Genomic DNA, 14397 nt, shown 5'->3' with positions numbered 1-14397 from the left:
GGTTGTGCAGATTCAGCCAGAAATGGTGAAGTTCTCCCAGCTTGGGTGCATTTTGTGTCACTGACTCACCAGTGTTGGAACCAAAGTAATTATTTTAAATCTGTGAAGTGGTCACTGTGTGAGATGGCTTTGTGCAGTGTCCTGCTGTTTATGCTACAAGCTAATTTACAGGTACAGTGCTGTGTTGAAAGTGACACCTTCAAGCCAGGTTTCCACTCTGAGCAGAAGCTGACCTGGAGATGATGTTCAGAGTGCCCAGAATTGTGTGCTGCCTCTCCTCCCCTCCTTACTCAGCAATGGTTTCATTACTCAGAGTTGTCTGTTGAGAGAAAAGCTGTCAGAATAATTTATATTTCAGTGTCTTTTCCACTTAGGTGTCACAAACACTGTATTAAAACTATATATATATATATATATATATATGTATAAAAGCAGGTGATTACAGTCTGTATGAACTCATATGGAGAATGTTGTCTTAAGATATCAAGATATCACTTAAAACTATTTTGTGACCATCATAAAGCTAGGATTGCTTGCCATAAATGGAAAAGGTTTTTTTCTCTTGTCCAAGTTGTTCCAGCTGTAAGTTAACTTTCTAGACTTTCACTGTTTCTGTACTATTTTCTGCCACCAGGTGGGAGCAGAGCTTTTTATTCTGTCTTCACTGTAGTAAAACACAAATGTAACTTTTACCCAGTTTTCTTCTACACCTTCACTATTAGCTTGCTCTTTGGGCAGAGGAGTAGTCTGAGTATGGATAAAAGGAATTAATCTGCTCATTGTAGCTGATTTAGGTAGGAATCATTGCTGCAATTCCTGTAATTCAGATGCTGCTGATTTTGGTGTAAAATGTTTACTTGAAGATCTGAATGCCATGTGATCCGTGCTCTGCTCTGTGGAAAAAGGTGTTTTTCTTTATTTTCTTTATATGTACTCAAAAATTAGGTACCTGAGTGCTTTCTTCATGCACCTGCACTCAAAAATGTGTTACAAGAACTTCAGTTCATGCTTTCCAGACAGATCATTTGCACTGCTCTGTAGATATTTGATTTTAAATCTCCTGCCTCAGTGATCATCACTGTGAGAGGCTCTGTGTGTTTGTCAGGTGTGTTCCTTGTTTTCCCTGTGGCTGAGTTGAGATTCCCCCGTTTGGTTTGTTGGGAATTTGGCAGCTTCAGCTCATGCCAATGGGAATGAAGTTTTGACCACAAGTTCCACGGGGTGCTGGACACAGGTAAACTCTACACCTGAAGTATCTCGAGTTAGCAGGCAAAATTAACAAATCAAATTAACAAACAACCAGTGCTGGAGTGCCAAGGTCCTTCTGCGCGGTTTTTATTTAGAACACAAGAAGAGGAGTTGCTTTTCCAGGGACGAATTGTTGGTTTGTACTTCAATTTCAGCAGTTATTACAAGGGAGGTTAATGACTCACAGGCACCCTGAAGATAATTTAATGCTGCTTAATTCAGCCTGCAGAGGTCTGTGGTTCCTTTAGTCTCAAAGACAGAAACTACACAAGGTAAGGAGATGATCAGGACTAGAAAATAAATAGAACAGGCAAATTTCATGTTAATCTTGATGAGAAACAAATACTCAAGAGGTAATTTTATTAAGTGTCCAAGATGTATCTGCTGTGCAGGTGCAGAAAGGGACAAGTGCAGTAATTATGCACCACAGCCTAATTTAGATGCTAGGACAAACATTTTAATAATTAATATCTAAGGGATAGTAAGGTCATAAATTGTATTGGTAAAAAATATGACTCTTCAGGGCTTTACTTGCCACATTTCACAGCTGGTGCCCTACAATTATAACCTGATAATTAATAAAGCCTTATATAGTGTTGAAAACAAGCTAAGGAAATAAGTGATTGGAAAAATACCAATGCTCTGAGTAGTCTTTTAACTCATCTTTGGTGATCTTGGGAAAAATTGCAGTGAAAGAATCTAAAACAATTTTCTGAATCATGTTTTCTTGCAGTGTTTTCACTGTGGGTGATGGAAGTAACAATGCCCATAAAATCTGTTTACAGCAGGCAGGATTTCAGATGAATCAAAGAACAGAAACTTTTAAGATCTGAGTAAATCTGGAATGATTTTAAATTTAGGAGGAAGGGAGTCCAATAAATGCAAGTCTGGAAGGCACCAGAACAGAAACCAAATGAGAGTACAGTGTGAAGAACTAATGGTGGACATATTAGAGAAAAGGATCTGAAAGTTCTTGGGAATTGATGAGTGTCTTTAGTACAGCTGAAGAAAACAAAGTTTTTTTCCCCCAGTGTGTGTTGATACCAGTTTACTTGGAAAACAACTAATTCTACTCTTGCTGTTGAGGACTTGATGCAATGGAGTCTTTGGGCATTCCTTCTGAAGGAAAATTTCATGGTGCAGCAGCAAAAATGGAAATAAGATTTAAAAACCATGTGGGTAAACGTGAAATATTCAGAGTTAATTTGTCTCAGTTGATATTGTTGGCACGACCGTGGTTGTAAATCTAAATTTACAAAACAAATTCATAAAGAAGATGGTGATTCGTAAAGAAGTGAGGAAGATCACTTCTGCCAAGGCTAGTGATAAAATTAAATTAATTCAGTTTGTAAGAAAGGTGTTCCAGTATATAGTAGAAGATTTTTTTCTCATTATAAAGGTAGGTAAATGCTAGAACAAGGAGTTGTGGAGACATGCAGGGTCTGGAGGTTTTATAATCTTCAGAAATGCAGCCATTTGTACATTCAAACTTCATTCTTACAGGAAATGTTTTTATTTATGGTCATCCAGCAGTGTTGTCCTGGGATTTTTTAGGCATGTCCAGATTTGAGGAAAGATCAGAGTACCAGAGACAAAATTCTCTAAATCAGGGCCTTAAGCCAAGAGTTCAGTTCCTGACTTGTAAGCACCTTTATCTCTTCAGCATGGACACCATATCCACAGGGCTCCTCTTGCCTTAAACTCTGGACTTGGTTTGTTTAGGAAATCACCTTGTTAAAAAAATTGAGAGGTAATTGTAATAACAAAACCCAATGAATGAACTTCAGCAAAATGCTTTCTGTTTACCAACAGAAATATCTAAACATTTCCTCATTTCACAAATCAGTACCCTCCAAAAGAAACAAGTTTTCTGAATGGTGACATGAGCTTTCCAACAGGTTTTGAAATTTTAAAATTTTCTCATGGTTGTAAGTCTGTTTTTCTTCTGATACATTTGTAAGAGTTCTTTAGTTACTGTGTGTTTGATGGGAGCTGGAAATGTGCTGTTGGATGTAATTGCTGTACACAAACCCAGGTCTTTGTTAAAAGAAGCAAAACTCCCAGGAATGGCACTGGAGCCTGTTCACAGAGCAGCTTTGTGACCACAAGAGGATGCTAAAGGTCCTCTTAATATCTTTATTGAGCATGATGCAAAAATGGGGAAGAAAAGAGTTAATGTAAAAAGTTATTGATAGACACAAAAACTAAAAACTTTTTCCGTTACTTTTATCCTTATTTTCAACAACGATGAATTATGTTAACAGAAATATTGTGTGTGAACACAGTTCAAATGTTGCTGCTCTGACAATACATTCTGAAGCACTTTAGCAGTAATTTAATAACATATTTTAGCCTTCACTAGAAATAATCTTACTCTGCATCTGTGCTGTCTCATCTTCCATTTTACATTTCTTTGCTGTCTGCTCTTTCAGGTTCTTTATGTAACAGACAAGTGAATTAAACATTCCTTTTTCTTTTTGTCAATTTTGTTTGCTTAGAACTGATGTTATCTGCAGGAAATGTGATCTTATAGATAGGGAGACAGCTTGGCAGTAGAAGGGTGTAGATTTTGTTTGCAGTTCTGCCATCTCCTCTGCTTACTTTCAGCTTTGTACCTCTGCTTTTGTACCTACATCATGTTATTTTTAGTCCTGTAGTGAACAGCTCAAATTCTTTCAGGTTATAATGTGTAAGGGCTTTAGAGCTCCTCACATTTATTATAAAAAAAATAATCCCACTGGTACACAATTGCTATATTTACTTGCAGTTTGTATTTTCTCTTGTATACACCTTATTTTGTAAGTTTAAAGTGTATGAGCTCCAGTATTTTCTTTGAATAGTTCTTATTTAGGTTTCTAAATAGCAGGTCAGGATTCCTGGAAAAGCTCCTTTTGTTGTTCTTGGTTTCATAACTGGGACAGACTAATCTGCAGTGGTTTCAAAGTTTTCAACTTGGGTTTTGAAAGCAGGAAAGAGTAGGAATTACATTATGTAAGGCTGTTATCTTGTAGATTTTGGAAGTGTTAAACTGTATGTTCTGAAGAGCAGAGCACATCAGTCTGTGTGTTTGCACTGAGATGATTTTGTTGTAAGATAGTGGATGGTGAAACTTCTGAACTGAAACTGCTGCATTGGTTTCATCCCTCTTCAAAGCAGAAAAATGTGGGAAATACTTCATGAAACTGGTGATTGCAGCTGATTGCATTTTATATCTGTATATGTATCTATGTAGCAATATAAATAAAATATCTGGATTTAGGGAAACAAACACCCAGATCAATAGGTCTTGCTTTGGAATGACAGTGATCAGTTTTGGATCAGCATCTCCTGATCTGAATCCCAGGATCTTCGGTGGAAGAAAAAAGTCTGGTTTGGAATGTGAGCAGTGGGTAAATGGAGTGGAAATCATCTGCTGGAGGTTCTGGGAATCTTCTTCATTGATTTGAATTACTGTGTAATGCTGCAGCAGATATTTGTTTGATGGCCACGAGAGTTTTGTTGATGCTCAATTTGCTGTTTCTCATTCTGCAGAAATACTGGAAAATGTAAGACTAATACATAAACCAGTGTCTTTGCAACCCCGAGGGCTGATCAACAAAGGAAACTGGTGCTACATCAATGCTGTATCCTTCCCTGGGAAAAATTAATGCTCTTAAGTTGATATTTTTATATTATATCTGTCAGAGTTTTTTTGGATTGTTCTGGTAAGTATTTTATAAAAGTGCTTTGTTTTCCCAGATCCTGCTCCTGTGGTTAAAATGCTGAAGTGTAGCAGCCAGAAATCCGGGGGGATTTTGGATCATTGAACCTGTTGTGCAGGGTTCTCCTGCAGTCCTGTTTGCACTTGTTACCTGTGTCAAAATATTTCAGACCTATAACTTCTCCTGACTGAAACCCTTGTGATTTCTAGCAGTGTTTCCCCTTGATTCTGTGCATCCATTTATAAATAGTTATTTCTCTTTTGCACTTGAAGTAACTGTTCTTACACTTGGGCTTTGTTTTGCAGTTTTAAGTGGATCATTTGGGTTTGTGCTGAGCAGGTTGTCACTGTTGTCTCATCTGTGTAAAGCAGCATTTAATTTAAATTAATTCCACTACAATCTTACATATGGAAGATGAGCTTGTTCTGAATGAATTGTATTCCCCTGCAAAAATAACTTTTACCCTGAGGAGCAGAAAGCACCTTCTCTCTATGGTATATTATGATATTAATAAAAATATTAATAATTAAGAAAAATTATCTCCCATGTCGACAAGGTGACACTTGGGGTACTTTTAGTGCTGGTACTGCTCGTGAAAAATGTTAACACCAATTTCAAGACTGATCATGGCACATCCTAATCAACTATTTCTAGGCCAACAACTGCCTTAAATGAAGCTTTGATCTTCCATAACCAGTTCTGCACATTTGGTTATATACACTATATATCTTAGCTCCCCTTTTTTCAGTCTTGAAGTTTTACACTGGTTTTTGCACATTGTAGGGGATCAAATTAATCTCTCTTCAGCTGTTGAGATCATTGCCTTATTTTGTCATTTCCCTTTCTCTCCAGTTTTTTAGTGCATTTCCTCTGTTCACTGCTCTCACCAAGTTGTGATGTTTTTAGAGTATCATTCTCCCAGCATACTCTGAAGTTTTCCAGGTTGCTCCTGACCCTTTGACCCTTTGCAGTGCAGAATATCTCACATCTCAGCAGGTTTTGCTTTGGTGGCAGGGGTGACTCAGCACCTTTAAGTTTCAGCTAGTTTCTTCCATTCTTCTCAGAAAATGTGTTCCAGGTTATCTCCTGCCAATTTTCAAATGGTTAATTCTCTAAAGTCTTTCCTACGGAAGTTCTTTTCCTCTCCTGCTCCTGGATGAAATGTTTCCTTACCCATGAATGAAAGTTTTTGCCATGATTAAAATGTCAGTGAAATCACTGCATGTTACAAGATGCTTGGGTTTTTTTTAATACAACTTCTGTAAATGATTGGTTAATGTTGTGCTAAAGCTTCATCCTCTTTTCCAGTTAAATTCTTGGATTGATCTACCTAATAAAAATGCAGCTCTGTTTTCCCTATTGTTTTGCATAAATTGAATATTTGGTTGATACACAGATGCCATTTCCTGCATATTTCCTTAATGCCACTGCATAGACCCTGCAAGCCTTGGTTGCTTGCCCTCCAATGTATCATTTAATGAAGTCCATTCCAATGTATTCCAAATCGCAGAGGCCGTGCACCTCCACACCAATGCTAGACAGTTTGTAAGTAGCTTGGGAAAAAAGGAATCGAACTCTGGGATGTGGCTGAACTCCTTCAGAAATACCTAACAATGGCTGTTGATAGAAGCTGATCTGTGGCCAGAAGTTTTTCGTGTGTTTTTGGGTGACGCTCTTATAATGAACTTGGTGTTTTACAAGTGCTCGGATTGTCAAGGAAGATAATTCCTGATGCCTTGGGAATATGAGTTTTGTCTAGTGTTTAATGTGCAAAAAATGAACTGTGGGAGGTGCAAGGACCAGCCCAACACCTGGGTTTCACTGCAGTGATCAGGTGGATTTTTATCTTTGAACTTCACCAAGACTCCTGTGATATTCTTTGATTTTGTTTTGTTTTGGCAGTCAGAATGACAATGTTTTAATTTTATTATTTATTCTTCTAAGTGTTAAATTGCTGCTCATGTCCAGTTGCTTCCCTTCTGTTTCAGTGTTCGTTTAATGAATGAGTTCACTAATATGCCTGTACCTCCTAAAGCAAAGCAAGGTGAGTGGGAGCAGGGGCACAAAGCAGAAAATGATGGGGAGAAGCCTCTGGGGTAAAGATCTGCATGAGGGGAGGTGTGGCACCTTGGATTTTTTCCTTCTGTTTGGTGGACCAAGTGCAGAAGTGCAATAAGAACAGTTTTTGTTGGAGGTTCACTTAATTGTGAAGATCCCTTCTAAGAACATGCCTTTTCTAAGAAAATCTCTGTATTTTCCTCCACTTCCTTCCTTACATAGTTCCAACTGTTTGTTTATCAGATTGCTCAGTTCTGCTCCTTAAACCCTGAACACTCACTGATTTGGAACAAAATGGGGCCAGAACAGGTCCCTTAAGCACTTGGAGATTGCCTGCAGGAATATTATCCTGGCTTCTGATTCCAGTGGGAAAACTTCAGACATATCTGATCTCTCCTAATGCATATTTATTTATACATATTTAGGCTCAGTAGTGATTATGGAGTGAGGAATAGCATATTGATGCAAATAAATTATCTTAAAGGTTTCAGTTGTTTAATCTTTATTTTAAGCCAAGTCTATTGTATTGCAAACTTGCAGAAACAAGCACATTCCTGAAACTATTCTTATGTAACATGATAAGGAAATATCAGGAGGAGCTGGTTGTTCCAGTGATTTCCAAACAGTTCAGACATTTCTGTGGTTTCTTTCTGTGAAACAAATCTTACTGGCTTATGCAACTTATTTTACTTGTAAGTCATTTTCTTGTGTAGTTTTCAATTGCAGTTCTGAGGCCTTGTATTGCCATTAGTGGAACATCTTGTCAGGCTGTTCTTGGGGTTTTTCTCCTGCAGTGAGCAAAATAATCTGTTAGAAATACAGATACACAGAAGGTTTAAGGACATATTCTTCGAGTACAAAATAAATGCAAAAATGCAAATAGCACTAATAGTGTTATTTTATGATGGCTGTTGATAATCTTGTTAATCTTCTTAGAACTTTTCCTGACTGAGTTTATGCAGGGTGATATGTTGTAAAGCAGTAAGAGTTGTGACTTAAAACTTCTGAGCTCAAAACCCCAAATTACAATTAAACCAAAGTGCTGGACTTCAAAACTAGTGATGTGTGAAGAGACTGTTAAGGTATAATGTAAAAAATCCCTTTTATTTATTATTACTTACATGAATTCTCTTTCACCTTGCAGCTTTAGGTGATAAAATAGTGAGAGACATCCGACCAGGAGCTGCCTTTGAACCAACCTACATTTACAGACTCTTGACGGTTATAAAGTCAAGTCTGTCAGAAAAGGTGAGACTTCAAATCCTTGACTTGTGCCACTGCATTGCAGGGCAGTCTGAGTTCTTAAAACTCTGCAAAAAACCTCAGGCTCTGCTCAAATGCCACTAAAATCAGTTCATTAAGAGCTCATGGTAATGAGGCTCAACTGCCTTGGGACCTGAATTACAGGAAAATCTTAATTACAGGTTTGGCAGTTTGATATGTCAGAATAATGGAAAAATTACTGTTGGAGTGGAACATCTCTTTCTATAATGGAGTTACCAATTGATTTACATTTAAGAAATGAGCAGTTGTTCATTTTTATGAGGAATTCAGCTAAGACTGATTGAAGGTCAGGTTTAATTTCAATATAAAGAAGAGATAATAATTCAGACCATCCTTTGATTTGGCCTTGGCTTCACAGCAACTTTTAATAGTGGCTGTAAAAGAAATGGGGAGAAAAAAATTCCAGCTCACACGTTAAATGGAATTTGTATGGAGAAAAATGCAGAATTCTTGTAGCCATTGTGGCGCTGATGCTACTTAGCACAGTTTGGGTTTAACTGGTTAAAAAGGAGTTTTGTCTTATAATAAAATTTAAACTTTATTTAACATAACTTTAGACTAAGTAGTTGCTAAATTTATAGGAGAATGCTGGATTTGTTCAGTGTCGTGAACCTTCTGTTAAAAGGAAACCATGAAAATATCATAGGATTAATTGGAAAAAATATTTTGTTCAGGGCAGGCAAGAGGATGCTGAAGAATACTTGGGATTTATCCTCAATGGACTACATGAAGAAATGCTGACCCTCAAGAAACTTCTCTCTCCACATAATGAAAGTTAGTGGATTTTTTTTAAATAACAAACTGTTAATTTCAAATACTGTTTTTGTGTGGTGATTCCATAATACAGGGTAATGCTTGGAGTGGAGGTTGAGATAGGGACAGAATGCCATGTTTTAGAGGGCTGGGACATAAGCAAATAATATTTTGGTAAAATCTGGATACAGAGAGTCCATTCTGCCCAGTTTATGAATGATCTGAAGAGTTACTGGGTTTCTGGAAAGGCATCATGGTTCTGTCAATACTCTGAATTAGAAGTCACATCCCTGTTCTCCTAAACAACAAAACTCAGTATTACACATTTTCCTGAGCCCAGTGAGCATTATTTGGGGCTAACTCTAGTTGATCAGTCTTGTTTGTCATTATAACACATGCAGTGTCAGTGGTTTTTGACTCTCCATGGGAGTTCAAGAGTACATCAGTCTCTTTTTCACTGATCTATAAACCAACTGTTAGGATCTTTCTTTTTCTATCTAACACAAACCAACATACTAAATTATATGGAAATTCTTACTGACAAAGTTGGAGGAGAATTTACTTTGAAAGAATTACTAGAATTTGTATGCTGAGTAAAATGTCATTTTAGTTTATAGAGGCTTTAGCTTGAACCCCATTACAAATAAAATCCTGCAACCCATAGCCAAGTAAGAATTCAGATCACTAGTTACCCAATTTCTCTTTAGTAGGGTAAATTTTTTAGGATATAAAGTCATACCATATTTTGTTCCTTAGCTGTGTGCAGTTTATAACCTGAATTTGGCACAGGCTGGGAAAATATTTGCTAAGCCTTGGGTTCCCTGTAAAATACCTGTGCAGAAAAGGAGTTGTATTTAATAATGGCGTAATTCTCTTGCCAGAATAACACTTGACTTTCTAATTTTCTATCCCATAAATTTGCTTCTAAAAATATATCAAACTTTGCTATTTACATACAGTCATCAGTGAGCTGCCTTCTGTTAATACATGGATGTGTCATGCAGGGAGCAAAGCTGGAATAGGCTTGTTCTTTTTTAAATTAAAAAAATAATGGTTTTTAAATTAAAAGAATTATGCAATTTTTGGGGGTTTCGTATGGGATTTACTGAGAATTATTTAGGGATTTTGGGGGGAATCTTTAGGGATTTATTGGGAGTTTTTTGGGAATTTTTAGGGGATTTTTTTTGGGACTTTTTGGGATTTTTAAGTGAATTTTTACCAATTTCTGGGAGATTTTTTGGTAATTAAAAAAGATTTTAGGGGATTTTTTAGGCATTTTTGGGGATTTTTTGGGGGAATTTTTAGGGATTTATTGGGAGGTTTTTGGGAATTTTTAAGGCATTTTTGGGGACTTTTTGGAAGTTTTTCGTGACTTTTTAGCAATTTCTGGGAGATTTTTTGGTGATTAAAATTTCTTTAGGGGATTTTTTTGGGATTTTTAATGGGATTTATTGTGATTTTTATGGGATTTTTGGGGGATTTTTAAGGAATTTTTGGGGACTTTTAGGGACTTTTTTATGAATTTTTAGCAATTTCGGGGAGATTTTTTAATAATTTAAAAAAAAATTGTAGGGGATTTTTTTAGGGATACTTTAGGGGTTTTGGGGAATTTTTTTTATTTTTAATGGGATTTATTGAGATTTTTATGGGATTTCTTGGGGATTTTCAGGGAATTTTGGGGGGATTTTTTGTATTGGGTTTTTTGCCTTTTATATTGTGGTTTTTGCCGTTCAAATCCCTTACCTGTCCGGATCTTTATTTGTCAGTATGTCTGACGCTGTGTTTTGCCCTGGTCATTGCAGAAGTGTCGGTGTCCAACGGCCCCGAGGCTCAGAGTGTCCCCAAGGAGGAGGAGCAGGAGGAGCAGGGGGAGGGCAGCGAGGACGAGTGGGAGCAGGTGGGACCCCGCAACAAATCCTCGGTCACTCGCCAGGCTGACTTTGTCCAGACTCCAATCACTGATATTTTTGGTGGTCACATAAGGTACAGTACTTATTCCTACAAGTTCTCGACTTGCAGTGCTTGAATCTTTTAAAATGTCTTAAATGAAAAGACTGTGGTGAGATCCCAAGCCCTGAATTGCATGTGGAAAAGGAGTTTCCTAATTTTAGGAATTTTTGCCTAATTTTTATGACCTTTGAGGAATCTCATCTCATATTGTAAATAAGGATACTGAGAGAGAATGAGATTCACAGAGTTGAATCCTGACAGTAAAACAATGAACTAAAACATAAAACTGTGAATTTTAGGTTTTTCAGACCCTTCGTGCTTCCCAGAGAAAGCTGTGTTTAATAGTAAAGAAATGTTAAAGGCAAAAGAAGTCTGGAAAAATGTGAATTGCTACAAGATGTTACTGGAATGAAAAGAATGTGGCATATCACTTCTCTGCAGGTCTGATACCAGACAAAGGCAGAAAGGAGAATCTGAATATTTTTTGGAAAGGAAGCCTCCTGACTTGTTTGGAGAAATGTATAATTTAAAATGAAAGCAAAGTAAACACTTGCTAAAAACATAGAGCAAAACAAAACGGCTAGACTTGAAGAATTATTTTTAAATTGGAGACAGACACTTAATTGCTGGTGTTTGACTCTCTGTGTTGCCAGATATTGAGTCTAGAAGTGTGAATAATGTGGGCTAGTGCCTTCTGCCTTGGAAATGCTCTGAAATTATTTATTCTTCTGGGTTTTGAGCCAGACAGCTGGTAAATAAAATGATATTTTCCATAGAATTTGGCAGACAGATGTTTGTAGGTATTGATGGAGTCCTGCATCAATGGTTCACATACCCAAGGTGCTGTTAATACCCCAGATGTATTTACCAAAATTTGTCACAATTGTTTAGCTATCTACATGATTCCTTCAGTTTTTATATTAAAAATACTGAGATGATGACAGTTTTCTGTAGAAGTCCATAAAAATGATATAAAGCAATGGTAATACTGGAAAAAGGGAAAACCTTGCACTGAGCAGCTGAACCACAGGATCCAATCCAACATCTGCTGGCACCACATCCACTTTATTTATCCTTCACACCAGGGCACAGCTCACCACAGAAACAGCATCCCCTGGGATGTGGGAAAGCTTCATCCTCAGGGGTGGAGATAGGAAGGACTGAATATAAAACTCCAGTAGAATTCCACTAAATGAAAGCTTCAGAAACTGGAAAAATCCAATGAGAAAAGCAGTGAGGAAAAGATGATTTAGATTGGCATCTTTTGGTTGAGGAAACTTCAGGCTTGGGAGTTTTTAGGCTGTCCTTGAGAGGCTTGAGTCTATTAAATGTCTATTTAGGCTTAATTACTTAAAAACCCCAGCCTATAAAGCCTTTCTTAGCAACATGAGGCTTAAGTGGGGAAATACAAAGTTTTCCTGGGAATTCTTGCAGTGCTTGAGTAATTTTTCATTGAAAATGATGGATTTTCCCTCATCCAGCTGAGATTTGTAATTATTCTCATTAGGGGCATGGTTACAGAGAAATCATAGCCCAGCAAAGGTTTTGCTATCAAATCCATTTCTGCATATCCTGTGAAGAAAATATCCTGAAGAGGTGTTACAATATAATTTCTGCTTTTTAAAATAAAAGTGCTGCTGGCTGCACTGGCTTTGTGTTGGTGCTTCAGGGCTTTGCCTGAGTAAAAAGGGCTCTTTTGATTATCCTGAACATTATCCTGAATATTAACATTTCCTTCCTGACCTGGAAATATTCCAGCATGGCCAAATGGGTCAGAGCTGTGTTAATTATAATTCTGCTTTCAATATATAACAACATAATAATTTATATACGTGGACAAAGTCTGAATACAGAAAATGATGGGGAGAAAATGAACTGCCAGTCCTCAGTGGAGCATAGTTTATATTTTCTATGGCAAGATTTAAGCAAACACTATGAAATCAGTATAAAATTGGTCTTAGAGAAGTGACTGAAAAAATGGTGTATTTTTATTGGAGAACCTGGAATCAGCTGTGATTTTTACAGTACAACACAGATTAGTACTGGCTCTTTGCACTTGTGAAGAGCTGTTGGAAAATTAAACTAACAAATAGAGCCAGGAGGTGAATTTTTTTTAAATGCTTATCAAAATTTTCAGTCTTTTTCTTTAAACTTTACATAAATAAAACAGTTCAGTTACAATCCCATTCAGAATGCCCTTAGTAGATGAAAATAATTTAAATTGGGATAAATGGTTAAAATTTGATGTTTATTTTTATGTTTTGCCTTGAATTAAGTATAAATTGAGTTACTTAAGTAACTCATTCTTCCTTGAAGGTTCTGTCTGGTTGAAAACCACTCTTTATTTTATTTTGATTCCCTTTTTTTCTCCACAGATCTGTAGTTTACCAGCAGAGTTCCAAGGAGTCTGCCACGCTGCAGCTTTTCTTCACCCTGCAGCTGGACATCCAGTCAGACAAGATCCGCACCGTGCAGGATGCCTTGGAAAGCCTGGTGGCCAGGGAGTCTGTGCAGGGCTACACCACAAAAACCAAGCAGGAGGTGTGTTCTGCTCACCCCTTCTTCACAGCCAGCTGCTAAACTTTGTATTGAAAAGGGTTTTCTTAGAGCTCTGGCTTTACAAAGAGTTGTTGGAGCACGCTTTGATAAAAAAAGCACAAGCCTTTTCAGTGTCCTGGAGCAGTGAGGTGTCAGCTCTAAAACAAAGCCAGGCATGTAAATAGCTGGGGTTTGAGTTGATGAAATAATTTATTGGGGATTTTAATGGAGAATATACCAAATTATCAGGCTGAACTGTGGTAAAGATACATAATATTATGTTCAATATCCTGACTTACTGATTCCTGGGGATTGCCAGATGCTGTTAGTAAAGGAGCAGCTCTTCTGAGTAAATACTTCTTATTTTACGTACAATACATTATAGTAATAGCTACAATAGAAAAGTACTTACAAGGAGGAAAAGCATGCCTTTGGTTTGGCAGTTTGGAGGATAATAATGAAATTTCCCTCACTAAGGCCTTGCCTTGTTTCCTGTGGTGGGCACTGGTAAAGGCGTCTGTGGTGTGCAAGGATTGCTCACGTGGGAATTCCATGTTCACTCTTGGTAACTCTGCAGTTGTAGGTGTTCCTCTGACATTCATGTCTGTAAGTTTTCAAAATCCTCCAAGTGAGAACAGGATTAGATAAAGAAAGGTTCATTTCCCTTGAAAAGCTAAAGATGAATAGCAGAAATTTGTTTACCTTGAATATTCAGAACATATATTTCTCCAGTTGTTTTCCATGTGAAGAAAACATTTGCAAGCTGATTATGATTTTCCACAAATATCTTGTTTTGCTTGCCATTCATTTTTTTCCTTTTTTACTGCAAATGGTTTAGAGTTTTTGACTGACAACCCAGTGCTGG

General features: G+C 37.2%; 1 protein-coding gene across 1 annotated transcript in view; it reads left to right on the top strand.

The window, feature by feature from the left end:
- USP10 (ubiquitin specific peptidase 10) overlaps positions 1-14397 on the top strand; it is a 47336-nt gene that overhangs the window by 28712 nt on the left and 4227 nt on the right. The window contains exons 5-11 of the mRNA XM_030955743.1: positions 4780-4871; positions 6385-6494; positions 6938-6993; positions 8152-8255; positions 8966-9065; positions 10847-11027; positions 13370-13535. Coding sequence (XP_030811603.1) covers positions 4780-4871; positions 6385-6494; positions 6938-6993; positions 8152-8255; positions 8966-9065; positions 10847-11027; positions 13370-13535 — 809 coding nt within the window. The remainder of the gene's footprint in view (positions 1-4779; positions 4872-6384; positions 6495-6937; positions 6994-8151; positions 8256-8965; positions 9066-10846; positions 11028-13369; positions 13536-14397) is intronic.

This window comes from Camarhynchus parvulus, chromosome 11 (assembly GCF_901933205.1).
Source record: "Camarhynchus parvulus chromosome 11, STF_HiC, whole genome shotgun sequence".
Taxonomy (NCBI): Eukaryota; Metazoa; Chordata; class Aves; order Passeriformes; family Thraupidae; genus Camarhynchus; species Camarhynchus parvulus.
Note: the sequence above shows the minus strand (reverse complement) of the source record. Positions and strands in the feature narration are given on the sequence as shown.